Source organism: Phoxinus phoxinus (genome assembly GCF_949152265.1).
Source record: "Phoxinus phoxinus genome assembly, chromosome: 22".
Lineage (NCBI taxonomy): Eukaryota > Metazoa > Chordata > Actinopteri > Cypriniformes > Leuciscidae > Phoxinus > Phoxinus phoxinus.
This window is the reverse complement of record NC_136897.1, coordinates 23,485,216-23,503,015: the sequence shown is the minus strand read 5'-3', so window position 1 is coordinate 23,503,015 and position 17,800 is coordinate 23,485,216. Positions and strand designations below refer to the sequence as shown.

The 17,800-nt window shown below is 36.1% G+C and overlaps 1 protein-coding gene across 4 annotated transcripts; it reads left to right on the top strand.

Annotated features, from left to right (window-relative positions):
- Positions 1-170: 170 nt before the first annotated feature.
- pfkfb4a (6-phosphofructo-2-kinase/fructose-2,6-biphosphatase 4a) lies at positions 171-15,749 on the top strand. Of its 4 annotated transcripts, XM_079598140.1 has the most exons (15): positions 3,158-3,460; positions 3,549-3,731; positions 4,684-4,800; positions 4,955-5,051; positions 5,161-5,227; positions 6,923-6,997; positions 7,085-7,141; positions 7,234-7,355; positions 7,440-7,647; positions 9,077-9,223; positions 9,323-9,427; positions 11,176-11,305; positions 11,419-11,481; positions 11,568-11,632; positions 13,060-13,812. In XM_079598140.1, the coding sequence occupies exons 1-15, from the start codon at positions 3,433-3,435 to the stop codon at positions 13,117-13,119; spliced, it is 1,524 nt and encodes a 507-aa protein (XP_079454266.1). In that variant the 5' UTR covers positions 3,158-3,432; the 3' UTR covers positions 13,120-13,812. The 4 variants fall into 4 exon arrangements, with proteins under 4 accessions (XP_079454269.1, XP_079454268.1, XP_079454266.1 ...); XM_079598143.1 differs by lacking the exons at positions 3,158-3,460; positions 3,549-3,731; positions 13,060-13,812 and adding exons at positions 171-315; positions 14,278-15,749; XM_079598142.1 differs by lacking the exons at positions 3,158-3,460; positions 3,549-3,731 and adding an exon at positions 171-315.
- The last annotated feature ends 2,051 nt before the right edge of the window (positions 15,750-17,800 follow it).

The window sequence follows — 17,800 nt, the reverse complement described above, 5'->3', positions numbered from 1 at the left end:
ACGAAAACAAAGGATCGAAAGTACTCATTTACACATTCCCGTGTAAGATATAAAACATTGCATAACACTGCGCAACAGTATCAACACAAACTTTCCCCTGATTCTTTCTAATGTAGGGTGGGTGTGTCCGCTCGACTCTGCCTCGCTGCGATTGGCTGAGCCACCTGTCAATCAGTGGGCGTGTGCGCTCGTGTTTTCACATACTTCTCCTTTATACCTCAAGGCTCGAGCATCAAAATAAAGCACTAACACACAAAACGCGGACAATGAGGGGTGCCAGCCGGTCCAAAAACACGCAGATTCTGGATAAGAGGGGTAAGGAACATGAGGTTATGGCTGTTCTCTGGCGGAAGCAGCTGGTATTGTGTACGCGACGAGGAAGAAGTAAACAAGACTCTGTCACGTAGGCGCGTGTGTGTTGGGACTCAACAGTCCACGAGCTGTTTATTGAGCATGATTATACATATTTATGGCCTGTTAATAATATACTCTCATGACCTATGGTTATACATTGATGTAAAACATGCATGTGGTCTAAAAATAAACTGACGCTGTGTTCTGTGCAATGCATTGAATGAATGAAGATAAGCACATAGTGTTCAGGTCATGTGCTGCATGCACTGAAATGCATTGAGGTTTTATGTGCACCAAAGATCGATTTAATTTGGGCTGTGAAGCGTTTTGTGTAATTTCTCAGTAGTGTTTGTGTTGGGCATGTCATTGATGCTGTACATGGAGTGTGGAGGAGTTGAGGTCAAATCATGGCCATATTTGTTAGATTACTGACATGGAGGTAAACTGCAGCTTGTCCAGTTGTAAAAATAGAATACTATGACCTAGAGAGAAGACAAAAATCAGCAGGATTTTATAATTAAGGTTATCAGCAAATGAGAACTATTATAACGAACACAGCTACTGTTGCATTTCTTCCAGATTTGTTCAAATGACAGGAAAATGAGGAGCTTAGTATGCAGTAATGTATAGAAATTTGGGCTGGTAATCAAATGGCTGTAGGTTTGTTTCCCTAAAGTATCCATGAAATATCGCCGAATCCATTGTGATGGGAAAGACTGTCAGATTCCAAACTAGTACACATAAGAACTAAAGCCGATGGAATCACAAGTCAGAGATTTCAAGCTATGACAGTTTATCATATGTTACCAGTAGACAAGATAAGCTGTTTTTGGTGATTTATAATATGATTTGAGAGATTATCATTTGTTGTTTGCAGAATGACTCCACACCCACTTTTCCTCGACCCACCAGGTCAAGTTTTCCCAGGGAATCTGAATGCTGATTTATGCATCTGATTTACTACCTGCAAAATATGATTCATAGTTTCACAACAATAGACTCTATTGTATAATGAAAGCTAGAATTGGGAGCGAAATTAATGTATGATTGTAGAGATTTTGTGGTTTACTAGTTCCTTATCCAGAACAGCTTCGTTTCAGTTGAAGGATCTGTTGCAAGTCAAGTCATGATTGTTTTCTTTTAACAGGAGAAAAGGCTGTTACTAATATGTATATCTGTTGTTAAATATGAAACTGTCCTTTAACTTAAGCTGATTTATTGATGTGTTTGCTGGAAAAAATCCATCTAACATTGTGTTTTTCTACCTTAGATGATCTGTTAACACATCTCAGTGCCACGACATTGTGCACTGATATAAATACATGATATTTTGCACAAATCACTGTTATTATCAAGCTATGCTCACAGCTGAAGTCAAATCCCCTACCCACAATCCATAGTGTGCGTAGCCAACATGTCTCTTTCTTGCCATCTAGTGGATAATTTGTGTGTATCATGACTTTGACTTTACTTGAACTTCCAAAATGTACGAAAAAGAAGGTTCTGGCATTTTTCTTTTGCCTTAAAATATATATCATTGTAATTTGCTGCAATTTTGGAGGGCAGTGATTTGATGTTTTAGGTTTAAGATGAGTCTATGGTCTTTCAAACTGCTAATTTTGAAGGTGAACTTTGACCTAATTAACATTATTTTGCAACTGTGTTTAATACAAGCATTATCTTTATATCCTAATGTCCCTGGGACAACAGGTTTTACGAGATAGTCCGATTTGACCAGTTGTCTTACTGGTCTATCCATGTAACAACTTGCAAACACACTGCAAAGGCCATTGAAAATGTCCATGATCAGTGTAAACCAGTACTGTTTTTTGTTGTTGTGTGCATTTAATTTACCGGTAATTTAGGAATTTAAGTCTCAAACATGTATATTAATTTTGTAAATAGTTTCAAAATAACACTAAAACACTAAAACGTCCAGTACTACATGGCGCTCGGATTAGCAATTGAAAAAGCATACTATGTCATATTCGATATGCACATTTCCAAGGCCTCAGATTATCAACATGATCAAAACTTTGCTTAAAAATCTGTTTTTACAATCTGCTATGTCTTCTGTCATCAGATTGATAGTTTATGCTTTTTTTGTTAGCAAGTAAAAGGCCTTTTAGTGTAATCCTAAAAATGTAACTCTTCAGGTTGTGGTTTGCATGCCTTTCTGTTGTGAAATCGTTAATTATGAGTAAACATCAAATATTAATAACAATATAAAAGTTCTTTTTTTACAAGAGGAACGTTCACTGGACCGAAGCTACTTCCGTTTACATGATTATTCATTCATCGTTTTTTGGAAAATCGTGTTAAAATGTATATGTATCAAAGACGATAAACAGGTTTTTAATCTCTAAATCTTTGCATTATATGTTTTGCCCCACACAAATAAAACTACAGAGCTTTGATCATAAAACTAAGCATTTAAATATCATCTTATAAGACACATTATTGGGAGGTATAGAGTGACAACTTATATTCAGTTAACTGATCCATTAAAAAGTATATATTTTCCTCTCACTATTATTTAATGTCAGGCTTTACAGGGTTAAAAATACAATTCTAATGCAAATGTTGCTGTTAGAACTAAAACATAATACTCAAAAGGGCGATTTTTTTGCTTACTGGAGAAATTTGTAAACTAAAATGATATCCAAAATAATTGTATCTTAAAGCCCCTCCCCCTCATTGAAGTCAGTACCTGATTGGCTAATCCTAACCCCACCCCTGATCCTAACCCCTCCCCCCACAACTAATCCTAAACCTACCAATGCTAGGGGGTAATAATAATTTGGAGATAACACCTGTATCTCTGTGTGAAAGGGGCTTTACAAACAAAGGGAAACGCTGCAGCAATACCCAGTAACCACAAACAAATGATGACTAGTCTATCCACGACATCGCTGAGAAAAGTAACATAGGCTATACCACGTGACCACGACGTCTATTCAACAGAATGGACAGAATGATCTTTTATAAACTTTTATAACGGTTGAGTTGAAAATAGAATATAAAGCAAGTAAACCACATATTTAAGGAAACATTATATCTGTCCTACGCTTAATCACTATGTTAAAAATGTACACCTGGCATTACGGTAAGTGTCGTAACTGCGCATCTCTTCGTGCCGTTACGGTAGGGCCGTTCTCTACCAGTCTCATGACATTCTTCCCCGCTGTCTTTAGTGCGCACTGACGGTAATGGACGCCCGTGTGTTGAGACGACGAATATAATGAGTGTAATAGAGAACAACACGGAGCAATGCGGTAATAGTCTAACCCGAGAGCTCACTCAGAATCCTTTAAAGAAAATATGGGTGCCATCCTCCAAAAACGGCCTTCCAGAGAGACACATTAGTCAAAGAAAGGGTAAGTATGGATGAAAGGATGAGAGCCGGACACTGATGCTGGACTCGGATGAGGGTTAAAGGGGCTTTCTGATGCAATACTTCCATGGTGATACAATTTAACAACGTCTGAAACAAATCTAGATGCAATTTGTGTGATTGCATTTTTTAAATTAAACATTAAATGGGATTTAAGAAGATTACATGCATTGAAATTTGTTATTTATGTATAATTGTATAATATATAACGTTCATTTTAAGAATGTAAATTGTTACATACTATTCCGTAGTTCACTAGTATACATTTTCAAATAAAACTATAAATGTATAGTAATAATAGCCTAATAATAATAATTATATAAAAATGAATTATTTCACATAATGTTCATGCACGGGAAAAACCTGGAAATATTAGGGAATTTAAAAATGATGTTTTCTATGCCAGGGAAAGTCATGGAAATGAATAAAATCTTAAAAGTCATGGAAATCTCTATAATAAAGGTAAAACAAATGATCAGTTAGGCTATGCTCCGCTCTAAAATATTTCGACGGCTAAATATTGCTCTTGTAAAACTAGTCTGTTCTTGATTTGTGAATTAACTGTTTTACCTCTCAAAAGCTATACTAATATCAATATTAGTGTATTTCTTTTAAATACTATATAATTTAAAATATACAGACCAAGAACAATCATTTTCAGACTTTTTAGATTGCAGCAATTTGCAGGACTATGTGGACATCGATATGATATTATGCAATTTGATGTGGAGATACCAAAATGACTTATGCTCTACAATGACAACTCAGACTTTATTAATGCAATAAAAAGGTCAGATAAACTGCACATAGATTAAAACTTTTCTGTTCTTTACACCATTTGGTGTGATGATGGACAGTTCACCTGGATGTGGAGAATGTTATTGTCAAACATATCTCCTAAGTGTTTTTTGAGCTGCTTTTCTTTTTTCTTCCAGTATGCATGACCAACTGCCCCACACTTATTGTAACCGTGGGTCTACCGGCCAGAGGAAAGACCTACATCTCCAAGAAACTGACACGCTACCTCAACTGGATTGATGTTCCGACAAAAGGTACAAAGCACATGCAGTGTGATTCTCATATAAAATGATGATTTGTGACGGCTGTTGAAATGCTGGCCTAGCTTTTTTGTTCCAGATGTGTTGAATATCATCAGTGGCTTTGCTGATCCTGAAATTGGTTTGTCTCGGTTTTTTACTTCCGCAGAGTTTAACGTTGGGCAGTACAGACGTGAATGTGTGAAGATATACAAATCCTTTGAGTTCTTCAGGCCAGATAATGAAGAGGGGCTTAAAATCAGGAAGTAAGACACATATTTTATCAATGGTGGCCATTTAAAATATGAAATAAAACCACAGGTTTGAATATGCTAAGAGTATTTCGAAGCTCATGTGCTTTCTTGTCTCTTTTAGGCAGTGTGCACTGGCAGCTCTCAATGACGTACGGCAGTTCCTCACAGATGAAGGCGGCCAGGTGGCGGTAAGGAAAACATTATTTGAACACATTGTATTGAACAGAGAATTTTATACAAATACTGTGCTCAAGAATAAGTTATCTAGGCATTTGAACAAGCATCTTTTTCTGTAAGTTTAGGCCTTCATCCACACTAAGATAACTATGACGTTAACTATATTACCGTCCACACTAGCGATCAATATTGTTGTTTATTCTAAGTGTGCACTGCAGTTTTGTTGTATGTTACTTTAAATGCTCAAGCTCTTTAAAGGAGGATGGATTCAGATTTGCTGTCAATGTTTCAAAGTATTGTTCATCAGCAGGAAAAAATCGTTCTGAAAGTGATTCCAATGATATAGAGTAGTTGCTTAAAGTTATTTTTTATTTTGTGGATTCAGCGTATTTAAAAAGTAGTTTAAAGTTTTAAATACATTACTTACAGTTTGCGTCGTCGTTGTTGAGCCCAGAATAGTCGGCACGGACTTATCTTTGAGCAACAGTTTTCTGACAAAGCCAGTATCATATTGGAATTTGTTCTCAAAACAGTCATCCTTCAAATGTATAGAACAAACGCTTAAATTAACACTGCCGTGACTGGGACGTCCGCAAAAAATAAAGTGCATCCATTTTTCCCTGACGACTGGATCTTTCTGCAGCGTATTCAAAGATGTTGTTTGTCCACAGCCAGGAACAGCACATCTGCGTGGCATCGTAATTTCCCTGTACACAGACCCACTCGCTGTCCGTCGACTGAACACTTGTGAGGCGCGCGGCGATACGAAATGAGCGTAGTTGTCTTGCGCTTTAAGCGTAGTTGTCTTGTGCTGGAGGCGGTCATATGCAAACGCTTGTACGTCACTTCGTACCGTGACGTCACTTCGTACCGTGACGTCACTTCGTACCGTGACGTCACTTCTTACCATGGATCCAGAACGAGCTGTATTTAGAGCTTGATTAAATAAATGATTCGTTTATAATGGGGAGGACGTCTTAAGCTATGAAACTTGCAGGACGTTTTAATGGTACAAAGACCTCTTATATACCAAAAGATCAAGGCAAATTTGGTTTCTCATGTCATGACCCCTTTAAGACGGCGGTTTCATCCTGTAAAAACTAAGCTTTTTGAAGACGCTTTCCCAAGTTGATAAATTTGAAAACACTGTTTTGATGTTGTTGTTGTGTGGACTGTGAAAACAAAGGCATTTCAAAACCATGATGCATGTTTAGTCATGTAATGTATATTGTACCTATAGATATCTATAGCTGTACCAGCATGTCACTTTCTCAGTGTTGCTAAAGATACGTTGCAATCCTAATATTATATTCCTGCAAAGATGACAGAACATGTGAGATGATGACGAAAACACCACTTTCAAATGGCATGTATCCAGATTAATATGGACGTAGCCTAGTATACTAGGTGCGTCCCAATGAAAAAATTATTCACTAAATTAACCTAAAAACGAAGTGTGTAATGTTGGACACTTCATGCACTCAACTGTTGCAGCTTTAATTATGTAGCGATACATACAAAATAACCTTATAAAATTCATACACTACACGGTTGAGTACATGGTGAATAAGTGCATAGTGTTTAGTGCGTCATTTGGGGCACAACTATTGTCTCTCTTCAGCTCCAATTTAACCTCTGGCCATGTTGATCTTAATTTCTTTGTTTTTGTTTTATGCATTCACCCTTTTTTGCTTTACAATCTTCAGGTTTTTGATGCCACAAACACAACAAGAGAAAGGAGAGAGACTATCATCAGATTTGCAGAGCAGAATGGTTTCAAGGTGCTGGAAATGGGATATTTCATCTACGATGTTTATCTCATGTGTTCGTCGCTTCAGCTGTTTTAATACACTCTTTTCACATCACAGGTTTTCTTTGTAGAATCTGTGTGTGAAGACCCTGACGTTATTGCAGAGAACATAGTGGTAAGTCTCAGAAAGGCAGAATGTTTTCAATATCTGTATCTCACCTTGTTTTGACAGTTTTTGGTCTAAATCTGTGGTTTTGGTTTTTTTAGCAAGTGAAGTTGGGCAGCCCTGACTACACGCACTGTAACACAGAGGAGGCCGTAGCAGACTTTATGAAGAGGATAAAATGTTATGAAAACTCCTATCAGCCACTGGACGAGGAACTGGACCGGTAAATGCCATTTTGGTGCTGTTGAATTGAATCTAATCTATCTTGAATCCATGAATTTAACCTCTTTTTTTTTGGTGTGTTCAGGGACCTTTCGTTCATAAAGATCATCGATGTGGGAAGGCGGTACCTAGTAAACCGGGTTCAGGACCACATACAGAGCCGAATAGTTTATTACCTCATGAATATCCACATCACACCCCGCTCCATCTACTTGTGCCGGCATGGAGAGAGTGATCTGAACGTCAAAGGTCGTATCGGAGGAGATTCAGGCCTTTCGGCAAGGGGAAAGCAGGTACGCTGTAAAGGCCTATTTACATCAAATCATCGTTTTTAGTTGAACTAACACGCACAAAAATAGCTTGAGGCTTGACGGTCTTGAAATATGCTGATGTGGGAGCATTTTTAACTGTAAGAGGAAGTGCATTCCATAACCTGGGTGCAGCGACTGAGAAAGCTCTCTCCCGCATTCATTATACTCTACAAGGAGGCTCCTGAAGAGCAAGAGAATCAGCAGAACAAAGAGAACGAGAAGGCGTGGACAGGGTGACTAAGTCACAGATATAAGAAGGGGCTATTCAATGCCTAGCTTTGTCTGTTAGTGTGAGTTTTAAAAACGATACGCTACTGAACAGGAAGCCAATGCAAACTATAAAGCATGCCTGTGATGTGCTGGTGTGATGCTTGAACATACATACATACATACATCTTCCGTTTGATTGATTTAGCAGTTTAACCAACAAATAGTGCTGTACAATAATCAATCCTGGAAGTAACAAATGCGCAAATTAGCCTTTCAGCATCAGGCAGAGTGAGGCCTTATTCTAGCAATGTTTCTGAGATGATAGAATGCACATTTTTGTTATACTCTTAATATGTTGAGTCTAATTGTCAGATGAGTGTCAAAAATCACACCAAGGTTACGAGCTTTAGTAGATGGGGATACGACACTATCATCCATAATCAAATGATCTTTTCATTCATCACAGAATTAGAGAAAAATGAAGAAAATATAAATCATGGTTTCCACAAAAATATTAACTTTTTTCAAAATGTTTCTTGAGCACCAAATCATTTCTGAAGGATCATGACACTGAAGACTAAAGGAATAAATTACATTTTAAAATATATTAAAATAGAAAACTACTATTTTAAATTGTAAAAAATATTTCACAATATTACTGTTTTTACTGCATTTTTGATCAAATAAATGCAGCCTTGCTGAGCATAACAGAGTTCTTTCAAAAACTATTTTTTAGTGTAGATAAATGGATGTATTAATAAACGTTAGACATTATAATAATTTAATATTCAAATGCACTGGATCCAGAAACCACAGTGTGAATTGAACACTTGTATCAGTTCAAATGATTGATTGTATTTTTTATTTATTTAGACAAAACTGACTCAGCTGAACAATGTCACTATTGTATTTTCACTAGATTTGAGATCTGCTTTACAGCTGGATTGAACTCTGTTTGAATCTTTGAATCATTATTTTTTAATCATTAATCATGTTTATCCCTGTAAAGCTGCTTTGGAAAACAATCTGCATTGTATAAAGCAATAAAGGTCACTTGACTTGACAAAACAGTATAACAATTTTAAATCAGCCATTTATCAGTTATTAGCTATAACATGCAAGTAATTATCAGGCCAACTGAAGTGTCTGTGCTTCTATGTTAGCAATTAAAACCTGTTTTTTTTTTTACATTCCCTCTCAGTTTGCTGACGCTTTGGGCCAGTTTATCCAGTCGCAGAATATCAGTGATTTGAAGGTGTGGACGAGTCAGATGAAGAGGACCATACAGACGGCAGAAGCTGTGGGTGTTACATACGAACAGTGGAAAGCTCTCAATGAGATAGATGCCGTAAGTATCTTGTTTATGAATGCTAAACAAAATCTGCCCTTTTTTTCGGGATATTGTGTTAATGGTTCATTCTGTGTGTGTGTGTGTGTGTGTGTTTAGGGTGTTTGCGAGGAGCTCATGTATGAGGAGATCCAGCTGAAGTTTCCTCTGGAGTTTGCATTACGGGACCAGGACAAATATCGTTATCGCTATCCCAAAGGAGAGGTCCGTTTACATGAAATCAGTTTTCTTTTAATCACTGCATTTTCCATTTACATAATAGCGAGATGTATTTTAGCTTTCATATTTTATCATTCAGTGTTTGTATTGCTCTTTTATGTCCCTTTGGTGACAGAGCTTTTCCTCCCACTTTAGCACAATAAACACTCATCAATTAAATGTTGCTGGTTGCTAGGCACTCTGTTACTCATGGCCAAATAATCCTCCCAAATGGAGTAAACAAGTCTGTTTTTTTAGGCTGTATTGAAGTTGTTCTCGAAGTGTCTAATTGACATTATTTCATTTTCATGTGTTATTACTCTGACTGAGCACATCAGACACAATTACCCTTCGCCCACACATACACGCTTCCATTTGCTCCTCTCATCTGCCAGGTTGTGAGGGTGTCTGTTCTTTAGAGCAAGCAGTTCTCATTTAGATCAATATCTCAAACCTGTTTACTCAGGGAGTGTTAAAGCAGCACACTGTTCTCACTATATTAGATAAAGACTGGGTGCAAGGTCCTCGTCACATGTCTAAGTTTATGTGTGCTGTAAGGTTAAGGGTGTGTGGATTAGGACTGCACATCATTTAATATCAACTGAGTTTGTAATATTTCAGTTGCGCATGTCAATTGTTGTTAGATATGAGAGCAGTTTATGTGAACGTATGATTTGAACTGTAGGGAACTCGCTTACTGTGCAGTACCAAAACATTCATGTTTGATAATAGGTCTCTCTATTTAATATAATGAGTTTTAATGATCAGTTTTTCATGATTTAATGATCAGTGTTTAGTGAAAATCATCTGACATCAATTGAAAAATGCATAGATTAATAGAATCGTATATCAGATTCAGTTTAAATGAAAATCACAATTTCACCGCTAGATGGGAGTAATTTCTACACAGTCTAGCTTTAAAAAAAGTGTGTGTATGTAAATATATATATAAATATACACTTTTTTAAAAAGATTTTATTATTACTATCTATCTATCTATCTATCTATCTATCTATCTATCTATCTATCTATCTATCTATCTATCTATCTATCTATCTATCTATCTATTATATCAGTGTTATGTATTATTTATGTACCATAGTATTTAAATAATATTTTGAATTAGCTTTTATTTATTAATTATAATTATTAATACGAATATTAAGAAGATTAATGTTTAAATATTAGTGCTTTTGTCATTTTTATAGTTCGGTTTAACTTTCATTTATTTTTTATTTCATTTTAGGTTTAGTCATTTTAGTACTTCACCTTATTTATTTTAAGTTTGTTACCAAGGAATTATCATTTCAAGTTTTTAAGTGTTTCATCTAATATTTCAATTTTATTTTTATTCCATTTGTTTCTATTTAATAATGATATCTTATGTATAAGTTTAAGTGTTTCATCTAATATTACAATTTTAATTCTAACTGTTTCTATTTTATAATTATATATTATGTATATTAATTGTGTATATATATATATATCATATTATCTTTATATACTGTTTCACCATTTTTAATTGCCTTTTTTGCAGTTCACTACAAGAGTTCAGCTGTGTGACTAATGGACTTTTAAAAGTAGAAGTACTCCATATAATATTTGAATTAATATGTTAATAACCTTAGTTGAGTATAGCATGTCACACTGCAAGACTTTTGAGGTTTCACGCCAACTACTGATTTTATCCAGCCATGTGTGTGATCGTTACATCATAAGTGGAACCGTGTTCTAATCCAGCTCTCTCCTCACAGTCCTATGAAGACTTGGTCCAGCGTCTGGAACCCGTGATCATGGAGTTAGAGCGGCAGGAAAACGTTCTGGTCATCTGTCATCAAGCCGTCATGAGATGCCTGCTGGCCTACTTTCTGGACAAGACTGCAGGTGATGACCACCAGACAGATACACTTATCCCTTATTAAATCCCAGTTCACTTGTACAGAGTTGCACTGATGAGTAAAAAGTCATCTAAAGTGTGTTTTTTTCGTCTCCTGCAGAGGAACTTCCTTATCTGAAATGCCCTCTACACACAGTATTGAAGTTAACACCAGTGGCCTATGGTAAGACAGGAAATCTTTCTCAACTTACCTGGACATTATAATAATGCTTTTCAAGTGTTGATTGTGACTCATCCTTGTGTCTTCAGGCTGTAAGGTGGAGTCAGTCTGTTTGAAAGTCGAGGCTGTGAATACACACAGAGACAGACCTACGGTAAGACTCATAAATGCAGTCACTTAGGTGGTTAAAAGCTTCCCCATCTGTTGTGGCTTAAAGGAAAGTGTGCAGTCAGTCTGTACTTATGCTTGAGAGCTCTTCTGTGTAATAAAGTGATTAAGCTTTGTGGTCTCTTGGGCCTCAGCCGTTGCATGATAAATGTGCTCTTGGGCTCATTGATGAATTTACCCTAGGGAGAAACACATTATTAGGTTTACTGTAGCATGCCAGTTTATGAAACGTATCACAATTTTTGAGTTTACATCTTTTCTCTCTATTATGGAAGTTTGTTTCTGCCACAGAATAAAAAATAAAAAAGCTCATTCAGATTATATCTCACTCGAATTGCAAAATATAAACTCACAATTCTGACTTTTTTTCTCCAAATTGTGAGTTAATATCTTGCAATTCAGACTTTATAACTCGCAAGTCTCACTTTTTTCTGCAATTATCTCCCAATTATGACTTTTTTCCTCAGAATTTGCAAGTTTACATTCCGCAATACTGACTTTTTTCTCAGAATTGTGAGATATAAACTGGAAATTACGGCAAAAAAAAAAGTCAGTTCAAAATTTAGATTTTTTCCCCCATGCAATTGTGATTTTTATATCTTGCAATTCGGACTTTATAACTCACAGTTCTCACTTTTTTCAGCATTTATCTCACAATTATGACTTTTTTTATCATAGTTGTAAATTTATATCTCACAATTGACCGTTCGTAAAGACCCGCCCCCCTTAGTTACTGTCGCTATGCCCGCGACAAGCTACGCCGAGAAATGAGAAATACATCGTGGAGCAGAGGGGACACTTGACAACACGCTGACAGACAGGGCAGACCAGCTTACTTTTGGGTTACTTTTGATTTTAAACGTATTAAACAAAGTCTCACCTTTCAAATTTGGTCATTTTTTAAAAAGAAATTTAAACAATAAATACTGTTTTGTGGCTCTTTAATGTGTCGTGACAGATCGCTATAGAGCATCAGTTAAAGCTGCTTGTGAACCGATCATCTCTTCCTTCTAGTTAATTTATAGCATCAAATAAACGTGAATGAACATAAGAAGGAATGTTGTTTTAACCGCGGAAAGGCGTCAGTACACTCTGTTTTTCAAGTTCAAATCCTTCCATGTTAATCTTCTAACTCTCCTGACTGCTTTGTCTGACAAAATGGCGGATGGCGAAGAAAAATTGATAAAAAGTTGAAATTACATTTTTTATCTTTGTATTTCATGGCGGAGACAAGCTTCCATACTCTACCCGGCTGTTTATTCATATAAGCAAAAGCTCATTGTTTTGGTCTTGATTTCCTCTTGATTTATGTGTGGACCGATGCACTTTTTTTTTTACGGTTCTTTTACATCGTCGTCACGCACTCACCTCATCTATTAACGTGACGTCATTCCCTGTGTTTGCTTCAAACAGAACGTAGATGTGTCACGGCAGGCGGAAGAGGCTTTGTTAACAGTCCCAGATCATCAATGACAGTTCCTTGTTCCTCACACACCATTGTCCCATCCCCATTCCCATTTTTTTAAAGGATTGTAGACATTCTAAAATGCATCTACTGCGTTGCCTAAAAAACATAGGCAGATTTTACAGCTCAATAAATGCCTTTTGAATTACAACTCGGAAGCGATGAACGATGAACAGATAATTATGTACAGAATTAACTTGTTTTTTTAAAATGAATAAATTCAGTTTGTGTTCCTGTGTTCATTGATGTGTTAATACTAAGCTGCACTTTATCATAAATGCACACTGAAGTTTTTCAGTTCCTGCTGCACATGAATGTAACCGCTGCTATGAGGGAACACCAGTCACTCCAGTAGCATGTGAATTTTATTTATTGTGCACGTAAATGAATGCATTTGTAAATTAGATTGGGTTTTAGCTGGCTAATTTTACATTATTGTCTTACTAGTAATTATTTGTCACTTCATAATTTAGGAATGTGTATTGTGTACATAAGAATGGTGTTTTGTAGCTGGCAGAGCCTTATTGTGCTCTTGGAAGAAAGACATTTTAGATTTTACGTACTAATTCATAGTCATTTTTTCAATTATTTGAAACACTAATGTCATGATGTGAAACTGTCCTCTTCTGGTTACTGAGGAGGACAAATCTCTACTGTAATGTCTATGTGCGATGCTAATAAAATGTATTTGAATAGTGAAATCCTGTCTCTCTTTACATTCACTCACAATTCTGTCTGTCATTAAAGAACAAAGACAGAACAGCTTCTGACACATAATTGCAATACACTGCAGACGTTCTTCTAAATAAACTACCATAAAATGATAACATGAACATGGCAGATACCATATTACAGTGATAAAAGGCAGCAATGTGGTTTGTGTCAGTGGACTTTGACCTGAAGTCAAAGGGCAGTGTCTGGATGGAGATATTAAGCGGATCATATCAAATGTTTCATATGATTTTATATCACCTCATCTTTTGTCCCATGACCCTTGACCCTTGTGATCACATGCTGAAAGATTTATTTATATATATAGCTTTATTTTTTTAAGATCACCAGTACCAGTTCAGAAAAAAAGGTCTTAAGTTACATGTTTCAAGATAACAGGTTGATTTTGACAAATCAACCACATAATAGTCTGTCATTTTCTTTTCTTTTCCTAGAACGTTCATGTGCACCGCACTGCCGAGGACGCCCTAAAGACCGTCCCGCCACACCTCTGACCTACAACCACTCCGCCTTCTCACCGTTCACTACACCCGTGTCTCTGATCCAAGCCTGGGATTACCATTTAAAGGTCAACCCTGCCTTCAGATAGACTCCCGGTCCAGTTCTGGTCTGTCTTGTAAACCCGGAATCAGTTGATGTGTAAGAGATCTACTGGTTGTATATAGTATGTGGTATAGTAGGGAGATTTTGTTTGCACTTAAGGGGTGTGGGAAATATGTGTTCCAGATGGATGTTGAATTAAGGTTATATATATATATATATATATACCTACAGATATGTCAATCATACCTATGGGATCTCCAGGTATGTTATTTTGCTGCTCCAATATTTATGCTCTCATTTTGTCAAATCTAAAAAGTAATCTCTCTGTTATTTTGAGGGATGGGTGACAAAATATTGTTTGTGTGTGTGTACATACAAATCAAAGAAAAACACTCATTGTGTCAAAGAATTGTATTTACTTCAACTCACTCTAACGATAGAGCATATTTATCTTTATTTTAAATTTGTATATGCTTTAAGAGTTTAAAAGTAAACATTGACCTTTTTCATCTGACATTCAAATCAGACACTGATTATTGATTCAAGTGCTAGTTATTTTAACTCAACACTGACAGTTGCTCAAGCAGGTATTTTTAAATCCTTTCAATTTTATTCAGAATATACTGACTTTCCAACAGTGATTTTAACTGCTTTTTTTTCTGAAAAATGTAAGTGCTTGTGAGAAACAACATAAGCTGTTTGTTACATTAACAAATTTGGGAACAAAATAAAAATCTCAGTATTTGTATTCATAATTTTAAACATGTTCTGGAATGATTCATTAACATAAATTTCCATATAAGGATTCAAATATAGTACAATCCGAGTCTGTTTGATGTTATCTGTAATTCCCTTTGTCCAGTAAAACATGTTTAGATCAACTGAAATGTTGCCTCAAACCATATCCAAAGAGTGCTGTGATAATTACTGTACTTTTGATTGAAACAGATCTTGACTATATGAATGAGATGTACTGGAGTACGACTGGTTGTATTATAATTATTTAGTGCCAGTATCACACTCAAAATATAATGATATGTTTTGATGTAGGCTAATAGTGCATCAATAGTAAATTTTAATTTATTGAATGTATTAATACATACAAATATATAAAGATATGTTTTGATGTAATGGTGCATCAATAGTAAATTTGAAATTATTGAATGGACTGTCTGTGTATCCAAATAAATGTTGATTCGAGACAACAAAGAGACAAATATTGTATAGCTAGCAGCATCTTGGGTAAATAATCTATTTGATGTCAAATTACATGGATTTTTTGTTGAACCATTGAGAAAAAAATCTGTGTTTGTGTGTGTTTGAATTGTATCTCCTCCTTGAATAAACATTTTGTGGTGATTTTATATGTCGAAATATTTTATTGTAGCCTACCGATACCCTACAGGCCTACAGTAAAAAACAATAAGCCACTTAAGACCATGTGTTTGACTGATACGGATTTTTTTTCTTATATATTCCATCTCAAAGGATAATAACAGCCTATTTTTAGTCAAATTCATTTTACGATAACCAAAAAAAAAAAAAAGCACATCTTGATCTTGCGTTCCGATCATAGGTTCCGATGGAACCACGAAAAAACCCCACTTGGTGTTTGACTTAAAATAGAAAACATGGAATGGATCTCGAGAGGAGTAATTTGTAGAACGCTTTTTGAGCGGCGGAAGGGAATCTCTTGCGCGCCACTTTTACTCGTTAATCCAGACCAGGGTTTCATCTACTCGGTGATTGGTGGTGACCTTTTTACAGTCTATGGTGGTGGTGACCTGACCAGAGCCGTTGAAAAGTGGTGGTGACAGGCTTGATGTTTTTTTTTTTTAGGGTTTTTTAATGTATTTATTTTCACAGTCTTTGGTGGTGACAGGCTTAATGATTTTGGATTCTGGGAAGGAACTATTTTAGTTGGTGGGCAAGAAACATGAAATAACTCTGACCATGTAGCCTCAAAACGTAAGTCAATATTAATGACTTGTTTCAAGAACTTTTAGGAAAGAGCTGTATAACGAAATACTAACAGGGCTGTTTTGTCCCAAATCAACTAATTATTATTATTATTATTATTATATATTTAAAAAAAAAATCTAGTAATTATACTGGGATAGGCTAAATCCCTACATGACGTAGCCTACTTCACATACTCACAAAGTAAGCAAAACACCTGAAAAAAAGCAACTGAAAGACAGAAAGAATGCATTGATAATGCCAAATGCTACTAGATGGCGCTATTGCCTCAGAATTTTGACTGAGATCAGTTGCGTGCGTGTGTGTGTGTGTGTAGTGCTGTTTTGAAGAGATGCTGTAGCCTAAATTAATAGATCTAGATTAGACATATTTTATTCAGAAGTGATGTTATAATGGTTTGCAAAACTCAAGACAAACGTTTCCATATTACACCACTAGCGATTTGGTTGGAGTGCCTTTACACCCAAGAGAAATATATGTGTGTTTTTGGGCCGTGTTGTTGACTGTTAGCAGAACAAAACAAGTCATCCTCTTCAGTACGAGGTGCCAAATGTTTTTGGCTCTGTGTTGAGAAATATCATCCTCTCTCACACATTCCTGTCATTGCTCAGTGACTCAGTTGTTGGTAGTAAGTTGTATTATGACAACATGATTTCTTATTAAGACTGAAGAGATGTTTCTGCAGGAAGTGACACTATTGGCCTCATGCTGTGTTTGGGGTGTGTGGGAGTTTGAGGTTTGGTAAGGGAGTGCTAGGACATGTTTAGAGAATAAGTCTCTCTGTGCTGTTGCTGGAACACTGTACTTGTAAAGGAAGGAGATGGGCGTTCTTCTTCCTGAAATCAATAACCATCTCCACAATTGTTTGTGTGTTTAGCTCCAAGTCGTGGACTGCACACCATGACAGCAGAAGGCGCACTTCCTCACGAGGTAGACTGTCAACACAGAGAGAGAGAACACACACTTTCCTATTGGTAAGGAAATAATGGGTCCAATAACAGACAGGATGAAGAATTAAAGCTGGAATAAGAAATAAGAACTAAAAAGCAACAAAAGCTTAGTGTCATTTTAATTTGTAAATGTTTTTAAAGTCTCTTATGCTCTGTGAATGTGGTTTCATCAAGTACAACATGTTCCTGGTTCAACATCCTTGTTGTTCCTGGAACAACACTTCAATCAACCAATCAGATTTGAGGGATATGTTTATAGTTAATGTATACGTTTAGTCTTAGTTACAACAAGTGTTAGGGACTCCAACACCATTATTTACCTATCATTTCCCTCAGATTTTAGGGATAAGTTATGGGCAGGGTTAGGGTTAGGAATATGTTTTTGGACAGGAATGTTGTTCCAGGATCAAGAAAAGAAGTCAATCCAGGAACATGTCTTACTTTATGCTCACCCAGGCTGCATTTACTCAATCAAAAAGTATAT